The 23,655-nt window shown below is 45.1% G+C and overlaps 1 protein-coding gene across 1 annotated transcript in view; it reads right to left on the bottom strand.

The window, feature by feature from the left end:
* tecta (tectorin alpha) overlaps positions 1-23,655 on the bottom strand; it is a 58,467-nt gene that overhangs the window by 4,164 nt on the left and 30,648 nt on the right. The window contains exons 13-22 of the mRNA XM_063038500.1: positions 20,687-20,886; positions 16,612-16,992; positions 13,867-14,150; positions 11,773-12,053; positions 11,073-11,183; positions 7,805-8,001; positions 5,202-5,365; positions 4,225-4,473; positions 2,942-3,104; positions 2,109-2,190 (exon numbers count right to left, since the gene is read on the bottom strand). Coding sequence (XP_062894570.1) covers positions 2,109-2,190; positions 2,942-3,104; positions 4,225-4,473; positions 5,202-5,365; positions 7,805-8,001; positions 11,073-11,183; positions 11,773-12,053; positions 13,867-14,150; positions 16,612-16,992; positions 20,687-20,886 — 2,112 coding nt within the window. The remainder of the gene's footprint in view (positions 1-2,108; positions 2,191-2,941; positions 3,105-4,224; positions 4,474-5,201; positions 5,366-7,804; positions 8,002-11,072; positions 11,184-11,772; positions 12,054-13,866; positions 14,151-16,611; positions 16,993-20,686; positions 20,887-23,655) is intronic.

Genomic DNA, 23,655 nt, shown 5'->3' with positions numbered 1-23,655 from the left:
ATATCACCCAAATTGCTCTACCCATGACGCAGCTGCCTCTGCCCTCTACTCAGTCCCATCCCACTTCGAGAATGGTGTCTTCATGGACTTCAGTTCAGTGTTCAATATGATCTTCCCTCAGAAGCTGGTAAACTGTCCTTGTTGGGTCTCAACACCTGGATTTTGGCTTCTTGACAGAGAGACCTCAAACAATCCGCGTTGGCAGCAACATCTCTAGCTCCATCATGCTCAGTACTGCTGCACCATCCCACCCTCCCAACCAGGGCTGTGTGCTCAGCCCACTACTGATCACACTACTCACCCACAACTGTAGTGTTTAATTCAGCTCTCATCACATTAAGGTCACTGATAACACAACTGTGGTTGGCCTCACCAACAACAATAATGAACTGGCATACAGAGAGGCACTAGAACAAGGTTGTGGACTGGTGCAAACATAACAACTCCAGTCTCAACGTGGACGAGACTAAAGAAATGGCTGTGGACTTCAAGAAGGTGCAGGCTAGCCACTCTACTGCAGGTCAACAGCTCCTCTATGGTGAGGGTCAGGAGCACCAAGTTTCTGACAGTGCACATCACAAATGATCTCATCTGGTCCCTCAACACCACTTCTTCAGTCAAGAAAGCACAGCAGCACCTCCACTTCCTGAGGAGATTCAGGTGTGATTCTCCCCACCGCTACTCTAACAGAACACTATTGAGAGCGTCCTGACCAATATCACCATCTGATATGGGAATTGCAAAGCATCTGACCGCATGACCCTGCAACAGATTGAGAGCTGCTGAGAGAATGATTGGGGTCTCTCTCTCTCTCCCCGTCCCCATAACCATCCAGGCCACACACCAGAAACACTATATTCACAGCATTGTCAAGAACCCCTCCTATCCATCCCACAATCTCTTTGACCTCCTACCATCAGGCAGAAGGTACCAGACTCTCAGAACAAGGACTGTGCTGATGAATGACAAACTTGACCTTTGTAGGCTCTGCCTCTATCCTTTGAAATCCTCTTTAAAATAAGATTTTCCCACAGAGTCATTTATCTCAGTGCTATTCTGTCTTTGGGATGTACTCCTTTGAAGCGGGTTCATTGATGTGCCTCATGGTGTGAAGCCTTCAATGAAAGAAGCCAATAATCTGGCACGCATTGAGAGTCAAGAGGAGATCTCCCCTCTGGTACATGAAAGCCACAAGCAGATCTCTGCCTGAACAGTTGATCAGGTACAGGACATCAAATCACAGGTGGGTCAGCTATTCTGTACCTTGTTCCCAGCATTTACTAGATCTCCTGTCCACTTCTCCCTCTGCTTTAGTTCCTCTCTCTAGAATACAGAACAGTACAGCACAGGAACAGACCTTTTGGCCCACAATGTTGTGACAAACCAAATGAATTGGAAATCAAATGGCCAAATAAACTAATTCCCTCTACCTACACAATGTCCATATACCTCTATTTTCCTCACATTTATGTGCCCACCTACATAAAACTCCGTAATGTATCTGCCTCCACCACCACCACCCCAGGCAGTGCGTTCCAAGCACCCAGCACTCTGTTTTTAAAAAAAAACTTGCCTCTTGTATCTCCTTTAAAATTGCCCCCTTTCACCTTAAATCAGGAATTCCCAGCCTTTTTTTTTTAAATGCCATGGACCAATACCATTAAGCAAGGGATCTGCAGACCCCAGGTTGGGAACTCTCACCTTCCATGCATGTCCTCTGGTATTGGACATTTCAGCCTGGGAAACAGATACTGTCTGTTTACTCTATCAATATGTCTCTTAATCCTGTAAACCTCTATCAGATCTCCCCCAGCCTCAGCTGCTCCAGAGAAAACAACCCAAGTTTGTCAAACCTCTTGTTATGCTACATGCCCTCTAATCCAGGTAAACCCCGTCTGCACCCTCTCCAAAGCCTCAACATCCTTCCTATAATAGGGTGACCAGAACTGTATGCATTATTCCAGATGCAACCTGACTAGTTGTATAAATCTGCAGCATAACTTCCTGACTTTTTTAACTCAATGCCTTCCTGATGTTCATATTGCAACATCAGAAACACTAACAATGGCCCCAGGCACAAAATCCACATCCCCAGCTGTGCAACTAACCTCTTCTCCTGATGGGTCCAACGGAGAGAATCTGCTCTTTTGTAAGTTTGTCAGCAAGTCTCCTGTTGTGAGTGGGACAAGTCTACAGGAACAAATATTGAAGGACTTAGTCAGTATGTGCCTGCACCACTCTTTACATCAGGGAAGGGGAACGTCGACTCAGACCATGAGAGGCCGCGTCGGACATTTTCATGCCTTACAAGGCGCAGGTTGGAAGTCTGTGTGGGGCACCACTCCTCGCACAGACAATAGAGCAATGTGTGGTTAAGTGCCTTGCTCAAGGGCACAAACACACTGCCACAGCTGAGGCTCGAACTAGCGACCTTGAGGTAACTAGACGATTGCCTTAACCACTTGGCCACGTGCCCAACACAATTTATATCAGCCTTTACATCAGAAACCTAGCAGAGCAGCTTGCTTCCAGCTCCTTGATTTTGCTTGACCTTGTGTGTACTTTGGTACTACTTTAATCATATAAACACCTTGCCCATTCCTTTACAGCCTCTGATATCCCACCCCACCATGTGTTCTCTCACACCATTATACCAGACATGCTATAAAATGTCTCAATATTATTACAACCATGTTTCCTCACTATTCGCTCTCCCTAAAACTAAAGTGGCTGAGATAGAGAACTCAATTTATGGAGTATTGTTGGGTGTGGTAGGGACAGTTCATTCATAGTCAAACGTTGCAGTCCTAAGGGTTTTGATGTGTAAGTTAGACCACAATAATGAGAGGTTTTCCTGCACATTTGGTTTAGAATACACAGGTTTTGAAATGTAGTCAGCATTACTGATCGTCGTAATTAGGTATGGATTCTTATTACTTACAACTTTGCAGTTATTGATATCTGAATCACACAATGACACTTCACAGTGTAGATGAACCTCGTCATAATCCCCAATAAACTTGAACACGATGATATGGAAGCGGCAAGTGAGAGACACTCCATTCTCCTCCAGCTCTATTGTGTTGTCCTTTGAGTTTGGACACCTGCTCAAGCAAGAACAGAGATGATTCTTTATGAATAAAAACGTTAGACCGTAACCACGCAAGGGTTGTTACCAGAATCTGGGCCTGCACTTCATGGGGCCTAGGGTCTGTTGGTGTTTCCTCACAAAGGGAATGGGATGGAACCACAGCCACCAGTGAGTGGAATCTGTAGGTATACCTGAGGTGACTTGATAGAGGTGTACAAGATGACAAGAAGCATTAATAGAGTGGATAGCCAGAAGCTTTTTCCCAGGCTGGGAGTGGCTAATACAAGGAGACCAATTTTAAGGTAATTGGAGAAAAGTAAAGGGGGATGTCAGCCTTTTTTTTTTAAAAAAAACGGAGTGAGTGGTGGGTACATGGAACATGCTGTCAAGGTTGGTGGTAGAGGCAGATACATTTAGGGACATGTAAGAGGCTCTTAGATAGCTACATGGATGAAAGGAAAATGGAGGGCTACAGAGAAGGGAAAGGTTAGATTGATCGCAGAGTAGGTTAATAGTTGGGCACTCCTTGGACTGAGAGGCTTGTATACCTTTACAGGAAGGATGCCCACCCTTGAAGAGTGTGAGGGAGCATCTTCAAACAAACAGGGTGGTCAGGTTGGGGGAGTGATAGTGAAAATCTCAAAAGACTGCTTTGTCAGAGAACAGGAGCTCGTCCAAGGTGAGTGAACATCAGGCAGCGATGCAGAGAAAGGATTGCTGGTGGTTTTGGGCGGGTGGATTTCAGATCGGAATGCAGAAAGATGGAAGGGTGGAGAGTGTTAGGTGCCGAGAGATGAGCTCACTGGTGTGGGATCATGGCTAATGATGGAATGACGAGCTCAGTGCACTGAGCCGTGAACAGATGCAATTCCCCACCAATTCTTCAAGGGTTGTAGGCGTGAGTGATTACAGCTACCTTTGCCAATGATGCCCAACTCCCAACAATTGACAAAATAACATTGAACAAGTTACTGCATGACCCACCATGCTAACTAAATTGGAAAGAATCTGTCAAGTCGTGTTGTAGTTGGGAAATGTGTAAACACAGATGTTACAACCTCTTTTAGTTTTTGTGCATATGCAAGAACAAGATATCTCACCGTAAAGGTTTAGGAAAAAGAATTCACACCAACCCTTGTTCTATTATCATATAGCGTAGTCGGTCCTTTGGATTGCGCGATGGAGTAGCCCAGCACCGATTGATGACCAGTATGAGCTGGGTAGAATCTGCGCCCTCAACAAACACCCCAATGTATAGGACATCCCGGGTCGTGAGCGTCACCTCGCCTTCTCGGTACGGAAACTTGTAGGACGAGTTTTTATACAGAGCCATTTTAGTGATGAAACTGCCACCTTTAGTGGGAAGGGTGAGGTTGATGACACTAATGTAAACAGAGATAATTACTTACTGTTCAGAGGAACACAATTACCCTACATTCCCCATGTTTGAACTTGTTTCTGTCTGCCATTTCAACTTGTATTGTTCAGCTTCACCACAGAACTTTAAAAATAGAGAGCTGAATTCATGAAGCACTGGGAGCTAAAGCAGAGTGGGCTACCTCAGGATTTTAATGCCTCAATCACAGCAAATTAAAATTTCAATAATGAGTTCTATATCCGAAAGTTTCTTTACTATTGTTTAAGATGAAACTTCAAACAAGTTCTTGAATTTATAAATGGTGACCAGGAAACCAAGTACGATTAAGAATGAGATTCAAATAGCAAAAACTGTCTTTGTCCTGATGCAATTTCAATAAGACTTCTGCGAACTGTACACCCGTTTGTGTCTGCCAATTGAAGATAGATTTTGCAATAAATAACAAAGTGTGCAGTGTGAATTACTTGTTGTGCACCTGTTGACTGGCGCATCTGTTAGACCCGTCTAAACCAATAACACAACCAATAAGAATCAAGGAAAATTTCGAGAGAAAATATAGACAGAGTAGTTAGAGTTAGCAGCTATCGTGGGTGCAAAGCCCATTGTTGTGAATCTCATTTTTTTCCCCTTCCCCTTGCATTTCTCGATCCTCGACAAAATACAGGAGAGAGAACAGCCAGTCAGGATGGTGGAAAACCAGTGCCTGAAGGCTTGACCCAAGACACCGTTTACCTTAGCATCGGCCTTATAACAGTTTCTAGAGAAACCTTCAGGTCGAGTTCATAGGCACAGGAGAACTCCACGTTGATAACTCTGTCACGAGTGATCACACTCCCAGTGTTGTTCAGGCTCTCGATCCAGACAGTGTTTGTGTACATTATGTGGCTTTCATTAGTCTGTGGAGAAGAAAATAGCTGTTATAATGGAGGAAATAATATCATTCTTCTCTTATGCTTTGATCGTAAACTAGATGAACATGCCCAGCACTACCATGATAACTAATTCATCTTTTGCTCGAACCTAAGTGGCACCAAACTGAAATGGTTTTCAGACATGTACTTGTGCATATGAACTCCACCATGGACTGTCCCAAGCCCGGCAGCGAAAGAAGGAAGATTGGGCACGGGACTAGCAACCCCATCCCGTTAAAACTCGCTGCTTCAGAAATGCCACCAGAAGCTCCAAAGATCTCATTCCTGGGAGAGGAAGGATCTTCAAAGATGGGCTACACCTGGGAACAATGAGAATGAGAAGGAGGTTGTGCATGTGAAAATAAAGTAGTATTTCACTTTCCAGTCTGACTGGACATTCAGGGATATTACTCCTCCTCACCCTGACATTTTGTGTTGTGTACTTGACAGCACAAAGTTTCTCCAGTTCAGACCACTCTCCTTCCGCTCACCATCATTCACTCCATCCTCTGCCTCAGTGTGGGACCTTCCCAAATCAGAAAGCGTAGAGTACAGGAGTTGGGATATTACGCTGAGGTTGAATTTGGAGCATTGTGCGCAGTTCTGATCACCTTCTTCAGGAAAGCTGTCAATATACTTAAAACAGTCCAGAGAAAATTTACAGGAATGTTGCTGCAACATTAGGACCTGAGTGATAGGAAAAGGTTGAATCGATCAGGACATTATTCACTGGAGAGTAGGAGAATGAGGAGAGATCTTACAGAGCTATACAAAAGTATGAGGGGTATAGATAGGGTAATTACATAGAGGCTTTTTCCCCTCAGCTTGGGTGAGACTAGAACTTGAGATCATAGGATTAAGGTGAAATATTTCAGGGGAACCAGAAGGGAAACAACTTTGCTCAGAGGTCGGTGTGAGTGTGAAGTGAGCTGCCACAGAAGTGATGGATCAGGGTTCAATTACAAAACCAAAGGAAAGGAATGGAGGGTTATGGGCTGAGTGCAGGTCGGTGGGACTAGGTGAGAGTAAGAGTTCGGCACAGACTAGGAGGGCCGAGATGGCCTGTTTCCGTGCTGTAATTGTTACATGGTTATATAGATGTTTAGACATGTACATAGATGACAGGGGTTTGGAGCGCTCTGGTCCGGGTGCAGGTCGATGGGACTAGGCAGCGTAACAAGTAAACATGGTCTAGAGGGGCCAAAGGTCCTGTTTCATTGCTGTTGTGCCCTGTAACTCCATGACCCAGCTGCTCCTCAGTTTGTGCCTACGTCTGGCAAAACTCAGACTTGCTTATGTGTAGAAACATAGAAAACCTACAGCACAATACAGGCCCTTCGGCCCACAAAGTTGTGCCGAACATATCCTTATATTAGAAATCACCTAGGGTTACCCACAGCCCTCTATTCTTCTGAGCTCCATGTAGCTGTCCAGGAGTCTCTTAAAAGACCCTGTCGTATCCGCCTCCACCACCTTCGCCGGCAGCCCATTCCACGCACTCACCACTCTGAGTAAAAAAACTTACCCCGATATCTCCTCTGCACTTACTCCCCAGCATCTTAGACCTGTGTCCTCTTGTGACAACCATTTCAGCCCTGGGAAAAAGCCTCTGACTATCCACACGATCAATGCCTCTCATCATCTTGTACACCTCTATCAGGTCACCTCTCATCCTCCGTCACTCCAAGGAGAAAAGGCCGAGTTCACTCAGCCTATTCTCATAAGTCATGCTCCCCAATCCAGGCAACGTCCTTGTAAATCTCCTCTGAACACTTTCTCTGGTTTCCACATCCTTCCTGTAGTGAGGCGACCAGAACTGAGCACAGCACAGTGTGTTATTCTTACTTTTATTGAAAAAGAATTTGGACATTTTACCAACAAACCTCAAGTCCCAAACTCAGCACTTTTCCCACAGAGGCCCTTAGGATGTACAATTCCTCCCTAGGAATTCTTGGGATGATTACTGTAGATGTGCAGAGTTGAGACAAGGTCAGGGGTGAAAGCAACTGAAAGATTGAAAGAAAGATTAGCTTTATTTGTCACATGTACAAAAAAAATTCAGTGAAGTGCATGGTTTGCGTCAAATCAAATCAGATCAGCGAGGATTGTGGGGGCAAGTGTCACTGTGCTTCCAGCGCTAACATAGCAGGCCCACAACTCACTGATGCTAACCGTTCGTCTTTGGACTGTGGGGAAAAAAACCAGGGCACACAGAGGAAACCCACGCAGAGACCGAACAAACTCCTTACACACAGAAGTGGGAATTAAACCCTGAACGGTGATTGCTGACATCGTAAAGTGATGACGCTCACCGCTACCGTACCGTGCTGCTTTAGATGAAAGCAGAATAGAGGAAATGCTGTGGGGGGTGGGGGGGGGGAGCTGTGACGATATCAACAGAATTAAATAAAGACAAGTATTCACCTTCATGATATTCCCACAGTTCCAGTTGGTATTATTGATATGAAATGCAATAAAATCATCTCCTTCTGAGCCCAAACAACGGTTATCATTAATGCGAACATCCTCGCGTTCAAACCCCAGCTGGTAGAGTCGGCACTTGGAAATATAAACCTCCATCTGGGAGTGTTTGCACACCACATCTGCCTGAACAATGTCATCTGCAAAGGAAAAGGAAGAGAACCACAGGGTTTAAAGAGAAACAACTGCTTAAGGAGTAAGGCATTGCACACCAAAAAACAGCCAATGTTTCTTCATGTTCTTAAAGCACACGGTATTGGGGGTAAGGTATTGGTGTGGGTGGAGAATTGGTTAGCAGACAGGAAGCAAAGAGTGGGAATAAACGGGACCTTTTCAGAATGGCAGGCGGTGACTAGTGGGGTACCGCAAGGCTCAGTGCTGGGACCCCAGTTGTTTACAATATATATTAATGACTTGGATGAGGGAATTAAATGCAGCATCTCCAAGTCTGCGGATGACACGAAGCTGGGTGGCAGTGTTAGCAGTGAGGAGGATGCTAAGAGGATGCAGGGTGACTTGGATAGGTTGGGTGAGTGGGCAAACTCATGGCAGATGCAATTTAATGTGGATAAATGTGAAGTTATCCACTTTGGTGGCAAAAATAGGAAAACAGATTATTATCTGAATGGTGGCCGATTAGGAAAAGGGGAGGTGCAACGAGACCTGGGTGTCATTATACACCAGTCATTGAAAGTGGGCATGCAGGTACAGCAGGCGGTGAAAAAGGCGAACGGTATGCTGGCATTTATAGCGAGAGGATTCGAGTACAGGAGCAGGGAGGTACTACTGCAGTTGTACAAGGCCTTGGTGAGACCACACCTGGAGTATTGTGTGCAGTTTTGGTCTCCTAATCTGAGGAAAGACATCTTTGCCATAGAGGGAGTACAAAGAAGGTTCACCAGATTGATTCCTGGGATGGCAGGTCTTTCATATGATGAAAGACTGGATGAACTGGGCTTGTACTCGTTGGAATTTAGAAGATTGAGGGGGGATCTGATTGAAACGTATAAGATCCTAAAGGGATTGGACAGGCTAGATGCGGGAAGATTGTTCCCGATGTTGGGGAGGTCCAGAACGAGGGGTCACAGTTTGAGGATAGAGGGGAAGCCTTTTAGGACCGAGATTAGGAAAAACTTCTTCACACAGAGAGTGGTGAATCTGTGGAATTCTCTGCCACAGCAAACAGTTGAGGCCAGTTCATTGGCTATGTTTAAGAGGGAGTTAGATATGGCCCTGGTGGCTACAGGGGTCAGGGGGTATGGAGGGAAGGCTGGGTTCTGAGTTGGATGATCAGCCATGATCATAATAAATGGCGGTGCAGGCTCGAAGGGCCGAATGGCCTACTCCTGCACCTATTTTCTATGTTTCTATGTTGAAACCTACCAAGGGAACACGCGTCTCTGAACAGAGGGTTAGCCTATAGGGAATTCAGGAGCAACTCATTTCCGCAACTCACTGCTACATACACAAAAAGCTGAGGTAAGATATAGATGTAATGAATGCACTGGTTTTGGAGAGGATGGATGGTAATTCTCTGGGAAAGAGAGATAGAAATGGATGATAAAGAAAAGAACGGACAACCTGCATCTGTGGAGGGAGGAAAGCTGATCTCACTGTCTGACTGAATGAGGATATTCAACATTTTCTGTTTATCTGCTTCTTGGCTTTCGCTGTGCAACTGGCAACTGTTCAAATACAATAATAGTGATTGAATTATTCTTAAATGGTTTGTGATATTCCCAAAATACAAGGTCTTTTAATTGCTTTTTTTTACATAAATATCCTCGACAGTTTGCAGAAGATCCAGAGTCTAATGTTCAGTTGAAATAAAAACAGAAAATCCTACAAACAAGGATTTTTGGAAAAGGTTAATGTTTCACATTGAAATCCATCAGAAATGTTACAACTGTTTCTCTCTCCACAGATAATGTCCGACCATTTAAGTTTCTCCAGTCTTTTCTTATCTTATTTGGGATTTTCAGCATCTTCACTCCTTTGATTATCAATTTTATGAGCAAATATTAGTTTAAACCCACCAGCTCAAAGCCTAGGTCCCAAAAGGTCAACTTCAGATCACTGAAGACCATTAGACATTCTTTTCATGAGGGAGTCTCCAGCTCTTTATGGTGTTTCTTCCTTTATGATGAGTACACGCAACTCGTTGCTGTTTGCTAGCAGACGTTGATAGGTTGGTTAAGAAGGCATATGGAGCATTAGCCTTCATTTACCGGGGGATTGAGTTCAAGAGCCATCAGATAACGTTGCAGCTCTATAAAACCCTGGTTGGACCACACTTGGAGTGGTGTGTCCAGTTCTGGTCACCTCAATATAGGAATGATGGGGAAGCTTTAGAGAGGGGACAGAGGAGATTTACCAAGATGTTGCCTGGATTAGAGAGCATGTCTTATGAGGAAAGGTTGAGCAAGCCAGGGCTATTCACTTTGGAGCAAAGGAGGATGAGAGATGAAATGATAGAGATCTACAAGATGATAAGAGGCATACATTAAATGGATAGCTATAAACTTTTTCCCAGGGTGGAAATGGCTTATACGAGGGGGCATAATTTTAAGGTGATTTGGGGGCGGGGGGGAATGTCAGAGGTAGGTTTTGCTTTTACACTGAGAGTAGTGGGAGTAGAGGTAGATATATTAAGGACATTTAAGATAGGCACATGGCTGAAAGAAAAATGGAGGCCTATGGGGGAGGGAAAGGTTAGATTGATCTTGGAGGAGGTTAAAAGGTCGGCACAACGCTGTAGGCTGCAAGACCAGTACTGTGCTGAACATATGCTCTATGATACCAACAACACGTTGCATCAATATAACTTGATCCAGCACTCACCAGCATCTTCACCTCAGGGATCCTTATGTGAATTACACCAGAGAAGGACTGATCTGTCCCAGGAAACGCTTAACAGTTTCACTACACATACTCAATGTGACCTACCCCTTTACAGCACCAACACATTGCGGGAACCCGACAATGTGGGAGTGATGGGAAGCCATCCTAGGAAACTAGAACAGACCTATAACGCCACTCACTTACACACACTGAAGACTTGACCAGACTGACTACAAGAAGGTTACAGAAATGGACTAGGAACCCCAAGGGAATAGCATCCACATGAATTTCCCTGGGTAAAAATGCCCTACACCATTCTTTCATGCTACGAGGTTTAGTTCAGATACCCATTGTGTCCCCGTGCATTTACCACTGTCAGGGCTGGATTCTTCTGGGCAGCCACACAGGTCTCCATTACCCTGACGACACAGACTGTAGTTGGTGCAGATGCCTCCAGCACATGGGTCATTGATCAATTCTGCTAAAAGAAGACAGACGGAGATGATTAACCCTTAAACTCAGCACACAGACCAGTCCATTTCCAATCATTGCAACAGCCATCCCAAAGACCCATTCAACTAGTCAAAAGCAATACAGGGAGTTTAGATTCTCAAATTCCCACCCCGGAGAGAGATCGGAGTCCTGAACCACCCATCACCCATCAAAGAGAGATTGGAGCCCCAGACCCCAATCCCAGGGACATAGCTGGCCGTGGAACCAAGCTCAGGGGGAGATCAGGCTCTTGAACCACATCCCTCCCCAATGAGATCAATGTGTCAAACCTCCACTCGGGCCGGGGGGGGGGCGGGGGTATGAAAATCAGGGCCCTGAACCCCACCCCAGAGAACAGCTCTGAGACCAACCCTGGAGGAGATCACAACCCTGGAAGAGATCAGAGCCCACTCAGAGGGAAATCAGAATCCTAACTCACACCCCACGGGACAACGTGGTTCTGAACCCATGCCTTAGGGGCAGGTTAAATAAAGAATGGAACCCCCCCCCCACCCCCACAACCCTGATCTCAGGGGGAGTTTAGACCACGGCCTCCAATGTTACCAGCTTCTCCTTACAGCAATTCTCCCGCCGAATCCAGTCAGTGCTGAGGATTCCCAGTGAGCGACAGGCCTCTCCGTACGCTGCCAGTGAGCTACAGATCTGTGATCTCTTGTCCCAGTAGCAAGCATCCAATCCGCATGACTCATAAAATGGCACTGGGTTGACAAATCCGTAACATGGCTGGAAGAAACCCTTCATTTCCGTAAGTTTCAAACAACTCCCCTCATCCTGTAGCTGGAAGATGTCCCGATTATCACAGGAGTGGGATAGGAGAGTATACTGCTCTTCGTCACAGCTACAAGAGGGATAAATCTATTCAGTGTTTACAGAGAGAAAACCACTTGAGCCCCTCCACCCTCGCGCGCTCTCTGAAGACAACGTAGATCATCAAGACATGGGAGAAGTGCCATAGCCTCTTGTTTGAACTGAGATGATGAATTTCAGAAGAAATCCCAGGGAACTGTTCTCTAAGTTAAGATTTTCTTCCAGATACCTCACCCTCTCAAATTGTTGGGGCTGTGGAATGAGGGGAAGCAGAGGCAGAGATGACGAGTTGGAATAAAACTCACACTCTATATGGGTAGATGAAGGAGGATTTTGAAATCAAAATATTCTAGATTGGAAACCAAAAGCACAATTGAAGACTTATGTGAACGTAAGCCGAGGCCAAGCATACTGTTAACCATGTCTGAAAAGCCTCACTATAAAATGATGCCAGTATGGGCAAGGGTTTCAGGGCTGGCCATTGGGTGAAGTATATCAGAGGTGGAGCCAAATTGAATGGGTGATGGCACCAGACTGGCAGTGGATGAGGTGGGGGCTTTGAAACAGAGCTCAGGAGATGTCAGCCCTCAATATCTACATCCTGTGAGCTGTTTCAAGGCCTCCATCTCATCCAGCACCAATCCTGTGCTCTTCCACCCATTCACCTTGGCTCCATCTTTGATTTACTTCACCCAATGGCCAACTCTGAAACTCTCGCCCACACTTGTTTTATACACTGGACTTGCCCTCAAAACTCTGACAGGTTCTGATTTTGGGACCAGACTGTAAAATTTGACCTTATTCACTCACCATGTATCCTGGACAGAAAAGTGATCTACTCAGGGGGAGATCAGGCTCTTGAAACACACCCCTCCCCAATGAAAGCAATGCATTAAAGCCCCAGCAACACACACAAATGCTGCTTCATCTCAGTGGGTCAGGAAGCACCTATGGAAGTGAATAAACAGTCAACATTTCTCTGCACAGAAGATGCTCCTGGGAGCTATGTTGCAAATTTCAAGCAGATCAGTCACTCTGATGAACTTGGAAAAAGATTTGCTTTTCATATCTAACTTGATGTTACAGGCAGTCACATGGCAATCGTCATGGAGTGGAAACTATATTTATAGCTGATATTGCAGGGAGGAAAAAGGAAGATGAGGAATAGACAGTGACCGAAGAGCATTGGGTCAAGTTTCCAGCATCTGCAGAATCTCATGTTTAGGGTTAATTAGAAGGCAGCTATACACAGGAGACAGCCACAATAAAAAAGGTTGAAAGATGGGATGCTGGAGGAAGTATGTGGTTATGTTAAATCATGCAGCTTGGCCGTAATCAGTGTATCCTAAAGTTGATGAAATACACTCATTTCCGGCCCCACTGTCACAGCCCCATTATTTGCATCTGTTGGCTACAAATCAGATTCTGAACCTAACTATGAGAGAAAAGGTCCACATCAAATTTACGCATCTTTTTAGAACTGAAAGATGAGGAAAATATTGATAAAATAAAGTAACTATTAGGAACGAGGTCAGGGTAGGAACTTCGGAAAATCAGAGAGACAATTCTGTACATGAAGGAACAAAAATGCACGTGAACCCACACAACATCACAAATACTAAATCCAGGCCACAGAATCCTCTCTCAAGACAAAACCATCAGCAGGTTGAATATTCAAAGGGTCTTTGAACTCAGATGGAGTCTCTGAGCCCCTTGTTACATGGAAGCTGCCCATTTTGTTTTATCCACTGGACTTACCAACAAACTCTGACGGGTTCAGATTTTGGGAGCAGACTGTAGCGGTTCTGACCCCATTCACTCCCCATGTATCCGAGACATTTTACCTGTTCTGCATGCCATTCGTTTTCCAGCTCTTTGCCAGCTCCAAGACGGACTGCGCCGGTTTTCCTCGCGAGGTTAGGTCATCATCGTTGGGATTTCCATTAAAGTTTCCACACAGACCACACACCTTGTTTTGCAGCCGTTCTCCCATCCTGATGAACAGCAAGTTAAACCAGTTGTACTGGACCTGAATTCCCTGAATAGTGTCAATGACCAGGAATCCCTCAGCTGTTGAGATCTTTGTCAGCCCTGTGACAACAGGAATGGAGACTGGGGTCCCATTCACCTGACAAAGAGGACAGTATTAGTCACAACTGGGGGAGCACATTCTACTTTCCTTTCTCATGAAGATACACTGCAGTTACTTGACCAATATTCTCCATCACTACTCAGATCCAAGGAAAACGGCAGCAAGGACATCGGAACAGGACAATTAGAAACATAAATGAGCAAACTTAACTTAAAATATATAGAAACATAGAAACATAGAAAATAGGTGCAGGAGTAGGCCATTCGGCCCTTCGAGCCTGCACCGCCATTTATTATGATCATGGCTGATCATCCAACTCAGAACCCAGCCCTCCCTCCATACCCCCTGACCTCTGTAGCCACAAGGGCCATATCTAACTTCCTTTTAAACATAGCTAATGAACTGGCCTCAACAGTTTGCTGTGGCAGAGAATTCCACAGATATATAACTTACAATGTGTCTAAGAAAATAACAACAAAATAAACACAGCAAAGCCAAGTCATACCTCCTCCTGATTAGATATATCACTGTTGTTTCATACCAGGTGACCATGCAATTATTGCCTGTCAAGGGAGCATCAGTAAATGCAAGTACATTACCAACATTGAAAAGGCACTTGGACAGGTATATGGATAGGAAAGGTTTCGAGGGATAGGAGTCAAACGCGGGCAAATGGGACTAGTTTAGATGGGCATCTGGGTCAGCGTGGTCCACTTGGGCTGAAGGACCTGTCTCCATGCTGTTTGAGTCTATGACACTAAATCACAGATGAAATTTACAGGGCAGTTTAACAAATGTACTATATCAAAGAGAGTTTTGCACATAATGGAGACAGTGCAAGGAGTGTAGACACGAGAATCAGGGACATAAGTGAGGTCCAGACCAGAGAACGATAATGAAAGTGGATGAAAGAATAAATCAGATAAGAACAATGTCCATGTGTAAATGTAGAAAACTGAGAAAGTGATAAAGATTAAGTATAATTAAACTGGTGAAGACATCATTAAACTGGAGAGAATGCCCAGAGGATTTACGAGGATGCTGCCAGGACTCGAAGGGAAAGGTTGCACAGGCTCAGACCTCATTCCTTGGAGAACAGGAGATGGAGGGGCAGCCTTAGAGAGGTGTATAAAATCATGAGGGGAATAGATAGAGTGAATGCGCATAGCCTTTTTTCCAGGGAAAGGACGTTAAAACTGGAGGGCATAGGTTTCAGTGGAGAGATGAAAACCTTTAAAGGGATTTGAGAGGCAATGTCTTCATACAGAAGGTAAATGGAATGAGGTGCCAGAGGTGGTGGTCGAAGCAGGAACTATAACACATTCAAAAGACAACAGAGAATCCCATGCAAGGGTGCGTGAATGAACACGCCCAGACATCTGTACAATTGATTGCTATCAAACCATAGTTCCCCAATGATGGACTCCTTAGACCAGAGACATCTACAATCAAGTTCAAGTTCGTTTTCATATGCATACATACCCAGGGTATAATGGAAATAAGCTTCTTGAACAGCATTAGTACATTGGAAATTTGACAAACGTAAGTTAATATAAACTTAAATTAACATAAATTATATTACAACAAAATAAACATAATGATGGATGACCTTGGCCCAGAACATCAACTGTAGATGCCGCCTGACCTGCTGAGTTACTCCAACATTTTGCATGTGTTGCAAAATGACATCAGTGCAAGTTGAGAGAGAGTAAAAGGAAATGAGCATTTCTCAGGTTGGTTTAGGAACCTGATGATGGTGCAGAAGCCACCACTGTTGAACCTTGAGTGTGGGTCCTCGGGCAACCGTTAAAGCTTTGACCGCCAGAGGGGTGGTGGTGGTGAGGCTTAATCAGCTGCCAAAGTGCATCACTGGTATTTACTATAGGAAGGTGCAGAGACTTACTGATCAGATGGGGGCTGGCTTTGTTGACCATAGTTCTCACTGAGTGATCCACTTCAGTAGATTTAGTAGGTGGGCAAAACTGATCAATAAAGATGGGCCAGGAAGAAAATGAAAGTGATGCAGAATCACTATGAATGTGGAAGAAAATTAGCCTGACAAAAAATAATGAATAGAAGAGTGAATGGATGTATAAGAAGAAAGAGGAAAGACTAACTGTGACAGCATAAGGATGCACGTGATAAAAAGTGTTGAGGAACGAGAGTGTGAGAATAACGGGAGAATAATAACAGTGAGGATGAATATGTGAGAGAAACAAATCATTGTCAGGAAATAAAGAATAATATTGGGTATGAATGTGTGAGAGTGATGGTAAATATTAAGGGGGATGAGTGTGGGAGTGAAGGAAAGCATAAGGGTATGAATACTTGTATTTGAAAACCAAAAACCTGCAGATGCTGGAAACCTGAAATAAAATAACAAAATGCAGGAAAGACTCAGCGGGTCAGGCAGCATCTGTGGAAAGAGAAACAGAAACGGAGTCAATGTGTGAGACCAAAGATTCTGCATCACAGATTTCCGAATGCCGAAACTTACTTGGACAACATTCCCGGAGATGAGGATCTGTTCCTCGTTGATATACAGGTAAACCGGGGAGATCAGTGTCATGTTAGGCATACTCCATTTGTCAAAGTTTACGATTAGTTGGAAAGAGATATCTGGTAGCTTGTGACAGATTGTGGAGAGGACAAACGAGCAGGCAGCAGGAAATCGCAGGAAAGCTCCATCGAAAGTCTGGAATATACCGCCGCCAGCCGCGATGCAGTGGGAGCTCTTCTTACTGTAACAGCCTCTGACCCCGTTGTGAAGCGAACACAATTCCTCGCTCTTGCACTGACGGGAGTCACACTGCACCATGTTGCGGCCCATGCATCGGCAGTGCTTGGAGCAGTTGGTGTTCCAGAAGAACTGCCCTGGCTGAGAAAGACAGAATGTTTTCAGAGAAACCACGGCCCAACTCCAGGAACAAGCAGAACCCGGATCAGCAACAGCATCCAAGAACATATGCAACAGAACACACCGCACTGATCCTGCTTATCGAAAGGGTCAAGTCGGCTGAGAAAAGGCATCGTTTATAATCCTTGGCTTAACTTTACTGTAGTTTATAAAGCTTTGAAGGCATAGACATGGAAGATAATCACAGTATTCTCCCCGGGGTAGGGGAGTCTAAAACCAAAAGGCATAGCTTTAACATGAGAGAAGAAACGTGCAAAGGGGTCCTGGGGAGCATGTTTTTCCACATATGAAATGAGCTACCAGAAAAGCTAACAGGGCTGAGCACAATTATGACATTTAAAGGACCTTTGGACAGGTACATGGATAAGAAAGCAAATTGAACTACCTCGTGAACTACCTTAGAGCGTGGATCAGTATTTGGAGCTATGATGTGGTGGCCATTACAGAGACTTGGATGGCTCAGGGACAGGAATGGTTACTTCAAGTGCCGGGTTTTAGATGTTTCAGAAATGTCAGGGAGGGAGGCAAAAGAGGTGGGGGTCAGATGCAGTGTCACAGCTGCAGAAAAGGTGGACGCCATGGAGGGATTGTCTACCGAGTCTCTATGGGTGGAGGTTAGGAACAGGAAGGGGTCAATAACTTTACTGGGTGTTTTTTATAGGCCGCCCAATAGTAACAGGGACATTGAGGAGCAGACAGGGAAACAGATCATGGAAAGGTGTAATAATAACAGAGTTGTCATGATGGGAGATTTTAATTTCCCAAATATTGATTGGCATCTCCCTAGAGCAAGGGGTTTAGATGGGGTGGAGTTTGTTAGGGGTGTTCGGGAAGGTTTCTTGACACAATATGTAGATAAGCCTACAAGAGGAGAGACTGTACTTGATTTGGTATTGGGAAATGAACCTGGTCAGGTGTTAGATCTCTCAGTGGGAGAGCATTTTGGAGATAGTGATCATAATTCTATCTCCTTTACAATAGCATTGGAGAGAGATAGGAACAGACAAGTTAGAAAAGCATTTAATTGGAGTAAGGGGTATATTGAGGCTATCAAGCGGGAACTTGGAAGCTTAAATTGGAAACAGATGTTCTCAGGGAAAGGTACGGAAGAAATGTGGCAAATGTTCAGGGGATATTTGTGTGGAGTTCTGCATAGGTACATTCTAATGAGACAGGGATGTTATGGTAGGGTACAGGAACCATGGTGTACAAAGGCTGTAATAAATCTAGTCAAGAAGAAAAGCTTACAAAAGGTTCAGAGAACTAGGTAATGTTAGAGATCTAGAAAATTTTAAGGCTAACAGGAAGGAGCTTAAGGAGGAAATTAGGAGAGCCAGAAGGGAGCATGAGAAGGCCTTGGCGGGCAGGATTAAAGAAAACCCCAAGGCATTCTACAAGTATGTGAAGAGTAAGAGGATAAGATGTGAAAGAATAGGACCTATCAAGTGTGACAGTCAGAAAGTATGTATGGAACCAGGGGAGATAGCAGATGTACTTAATGAATACTTTACTTCAGTATTCACTATGGAAAAGGATCTTGGTGATTGTAGTGATGACTTGCAATGGACTGAAAAGCTTGAGCATGTAGATATTAAGAAAGAGGATGTGCTGGAGTTTTTGGAAAGCATCAAGGTGGATAAGTTGCCGGGTCCGGATGAGATGTACCCCAGCCTACTGTGGGAGGCGAGGGAGGAGATTGCTAAGCCTCTGGCGATGATCTTTGCATCATCAATGGGGACGGAAGAGGTTCTGGAGGATTGGAGGGTTGTGGATGTTGTTCCATTATTCAAGAAAGGGAGTAGGGATAACCCAGGAAATTATAGACCAGTGAGTCTTACTTCAGTGGTTGGTAAGTTGTTGGAGAAGATCCTGAGAGACAGGATTTATGAACATTTGGAGACGTATAATATGATTAGGAATAGTCAGCATGGTCAAGGGCAGGTCGTGCCTTACAAGCCTGATTGAATTTTTTGAGGATGTGACTAAACACATTGATGAAGGAAGAGCAGTAGATGTAGTGTATATGGATTTCAGCAAGGCATTTGATAAGGCACCCCATGCAAGGCTTATTGAGAAAGTGAGGAGGCATGGGACAAAAGGGGACATTGCCTTGTGGATCCAGAACTGACTTGCCCATGGAAGGCAAAGAGTGGTTGTAGACGGGTCATATTCTGCATGGAGGTCAGTGACCAGTGGTGTGCCTCAGGGATCTGTTCTGGGACCCTTACTCTTCGTGGTTTTTATAAATGACCTGGATGAGGAAGTGGAGGGATGGGTTAGTAAGTTTGGTGATGACACAAAGGTGGGGGTGTTGTGGATAGTGTGGAGAGCTGTCAGAGGTTACAGCGGGACATTGATAGGATGCAAAACTGGGCTGAGAAGTGGCAGATGGAGTTCAACCCAGATAAGAGTGAAGTGGTTCATTTTGTTAGGTTATATTTGATGGCAGAATATAGTATTAATGGTAAGACTCTTGGCAGTGTGGAGGATCTGAGGGATCTTGGGGTCCGAGTCCATAGGACACTCAAAGCTGCTACACAGGTTGACTCTGTGGTTAAGAAGGCATACGGTGCATTGGCCTTCATCAATCGTGGAATTGAATTTAGGAGCCAACAGGTAATGTTGCAGCTATATAGGATCCTGGTCAGATCCCATTTGGAGTACTGTGCTCAGTTCTGGTCGCCTCACTACAGGAAGGACATGGAAACCATAGAAAGGGTGCAGAGGAGATTTACAAGGATGTTGCCTGGATTGGGGAGCACGCCCCATGAGAATAGGTTGAGTGAACTCGGCCTTTTCTCCTTGGAGTGATGGAGGATGACAGGTGACCTGATAAGAGGTGTATAAGATGATGAGAGGCATTGATCATGTGGATAGTCAGAGGCTTTTTCCCCAGGGCTGAAATGGCTGCCACAAGAAGGCACAGGTTTAAGGTGCTTGTGAGTAGGTACAGAGGAGATGTCAGGGGTAAGTTTGTTTGTTTTTTTTTAATATAAACACAGAGAGTGGTGAGGGTGTGGAATGGGCTGCCGGCGACGGTGGTGGAGGCGGATACGATAGGGTCTTTTAAGAGACTTTTGGATAGATACATGGAGCTTAGGAAAATAGAGGGCTATGGGTAACGCTAGTAATTTCTAAGGTAGGGACATGTTCGGCACAGCGTTGTGGGCCGAAGGGCCTGTATTGTGCTGTAGGTTTTCTATGTTTTTCAGTTACGCATCTTGGTCGGGATAGATGAGTTGTTGAAGGGCTTGTTTCAAGGCTTAATAAGTGTATGAAGCTATGAACCAGGTTTAGGAGCAGGCAGATATTCCTAACTTTGAACCTGTTTTAATCTCAAATACACAATATGAATTAACTTGATTTACCTCTCTTAGGTACATAACTCTAAGTACTCTTACTTAAAGGAGAATAAATCTGTTCTGAAATTATCAGTTGACTTCCAGCATAAAGGGTTCTACCCGAGCCGGGGATGGTACTTGGCATTTCCATTACACTGTGTGAAGATTTCCAAACCACTTGTGAATAGGCTGGTTCTAACTTCTAACTCATTCTGCCCTCCCTGTTTTGGACTACCTTAGGATAAAGAATAGAGTGGACAGAGATAAACCCTCGGCCATTTCAAATAAGGTAAGAATCATGGGTCCCAACTTACCTCATAGTATTTGTCCTCAACCACACAGCCGCAGTCCTGGGGTAGGATACAGGTTCTTCCATTGAGCAGGAAGCCATCGTTGCATTGGCAGCCCTCCACACAGTAATGCATACAGTCCTGGTGGGTTTTGAAAGTGGAACACTGGGGTTGGCACACTGACATACAGCTCTCGTAGTGACTGTTCGCAGGACAAGTGATCACTGTGTGAAAGAGGATCAAACTAAAATCCTTTGCCAAAAATAAGTTAACTATTTTATTAATATTCCTTTCCAATCCATTAATTTGGATTAATGTTTGAGCCGATGAACTGTTTCTACAATGTTAATTAACTTATATTACTCAATTATGCACTATTAATTATGGACTATAATGTGCTATAACCTCAGTGAAGCTCATAAAATCATGAAGAGTATGGATAAGGCAGAAGCTCAGTCTTCTCTCAGAGCTGGGGAGTCCAAAATTAGAGGCCACTGATACAAGAGAAGAGTGAAAGATTTAAAAGAGATCTGAGAGGTAACTTGCTAATATACTACTTGGAATGATCTGCCAGAGGAAGTGGTCAAAGCAGGTTCAATTGTGAAATACAAGAGGCATTTGGATAGGTACATGGACAGGAGGGATTTTGAGGGTATGAGTTGAGTACGTACAACTGGGATGAGCAAGGAGGATGTAATGGTCAACATGGACCAGTTGGGATGAACGGCTTGGTCCTGAGCTGTATTACTCCAGGTCTGGAGAGAAAGCATCACAGTAATAAAACAAACTCCCATTCCAACTGAAGTCTGTGGATCTAACACAAAGTAACTCAATCAGGTCATTATTTAAATGGTGAACAATTGCAGCTTTCTTTACGCAGAGAGCCTTGGGAGCGCTTGCGCATGAATCACAGAAGGTTGGTTTGCAGGTACAAATTATCAGGAGGGTGACTGGAACGTTGGCCCTCATTGCTAGAAGGTTTGAATTTCAGGGCAGGGGGTTTATGCTGCATCTGTACAGGCTACTGGTGAGGTCCCCTTGGAGTACTGCGTGCATTTCTGGCCTCTTGAGGAAATGTATAGTACTGGCTTTGGAGGAGGTGCCGAGGAAGTAGACAAGGTTGATTCTAGAGTTAAGGAGGGTTAACCGATGAGGGTGAGTCGTCTGGGACTATACTCGCTAGAATTCAGAAGAATGCGCGTGACATCTTATAGAGATGTATGAAATTCTGAGAAGGATGATTTTGTTTGGTGCGCTACAGTTCCCGAGGAGACATCGGATTGTGCAGTGGGAGAGATAATTTAAAAGAAGCGAGCGGGGGTCAGTCAGAACATCTTGCGCACCATAATTCCGGAGTAGACACAGAGGGAGAGAGAGTCTAAAAGAAGCGTGCAAAGGCCGTCGTCACATTTTACGCGCCTCAGTTCCAGAGGAGCCATAGAATTGCACAGAGGGAGAGAGAGTGTAAAAGAAACCAACGGGAGCAGCCGTCAGATTTTTTTTCATGCCACAGTTCCCGAGGAAGCATTGAATATTGCAGAGTGAGAGAGAGTGTGAAAGAAGCGAGCGCCAGTACGTTTGCACGCCACACCCCCGAATTGGCATTGGATGGGAGAGGGAGAGGGAGAGGGAGATATTTATTTTAAAGGAAGGAAGCGGGGGGTAGTCGGCACATTTTGCGAACCAGTTCTTGAAGTGACATCGGATAACATAGAGAAAGCAAGTCCAAAAGGAGCTAGCAGGGGCTGTCAGCACATCTTACGAGTCACAGTCCCCGAGTAGACATTGGATTGTGTAGAGGGGGAGAGAGAGAGACAAAGTAGTGAGCGGAGCGCGCCAATTCCCGAAGAGGCGTCGGATTGCGCAGAGGGAGAGTTTAAAAAGAAATGAACGGGAGTAGTGGTCACATTTTGCGCACCAGTTCCCGAGGGGGCGTCGGATTGTGCAGAGGGAGAGTCTAAAATATGCGAGCGGGGTCACCGGCACATTTTGCGCGCCACAGAAGCGAGCGGGGACAGTTGGCACATTTTGTGTGTCACAGTTTCCGAGTAGACATTGGATTGCGTGGAGGGCGAGAGAGTCTTAAAGAAGTGAGCGGGAGCAGTCGGCACATTTTGCGCGCCACAGTCCCCGAGGAGGCATCAAATTGCGCAGAGTGAGAGTCTCAAAGAAACGAGTGGTGACCATCACCACATTTTTGCATGCTGCAGTGCCGGAATAGACACTGGATTGCGCAGGAGAGGGAGTTTAAAATAAGCGAGCGGGGGCAGTCGGCACATTTTGTGTGCTACTGTTTCCGGGGAGGCATCAAATTGCGCAGAGGAAGAAAGAGTCACACAGAAGCGAGCGGGATCACCGGCACATATTGCGCGCCACGTTTCCCAAGGAGACATCGGCTTGCGCAGTGGGATAGAAAATTTAAAAGCAGCAAGAGGGAGTCAGTCAGCACATTTTGCGCGACACAGTTCCCAAGTAGACATCGGGTTGCGCAGAGAGAGAGTCAAAAAGTGAGCAGAGGCAATCAGCACATTTTACATGCCACAGTTCCCGAGGAGGCATCGGATTGCGCAGAGGGAGAGAGTTTGAAAGAAGGAAGCGGAGGCAGTCGGCACATTTTGCGCGCCACAGTCCCCGAGGAGGCATCAAATTGCGCAGAAGGATAGTGATTCTGAAAGAAGCAAGCAGGGGTAGTCGTCACATTTTGCGCGCCAGTTCCCGTGGAGGCGTCGGATTGTGCCGAGGGAGAGAGAGTCTAAAATATGCGAGCAGGGACAATCGTCACATTTTGGGCGCCACAGTTCCTGAGGAGGCATTGGATTGCACATAATTAGGTTCTTGGCAAGGACCAATAAAAAGTTACCATTAAGTGGGCAGCCATATTGGGAGCGGCTATTGCATGAGTGGGCTAGTGTTAGTGTGGGGAGTTTTGGTTTTGGCTCATTGAGGCTTCGGCGAGAAGCATAGGCTGTAGGTAGAATTTTTTTTTGTGACTT

Source organism: Mobula hypostoma, chromosome X2 (genome assembly GCF_963921235.1).
Source record: "Mobula hypostoma chromosome X2, sMobHyp1.1, whole genome shotgun sequence".
Lineage (NCBI taxonomy): Eukaryota > Metazoa > Chordata > Chondrichthyes > Myliobatiformes > Myliobatidae > Mobula > Mobula hypostoma.
The sequence above is the reverse complement of the archived record's forward strand: the minus strand, read 5'-3'. Positions and strand labels throughout refer to the sequence as shown.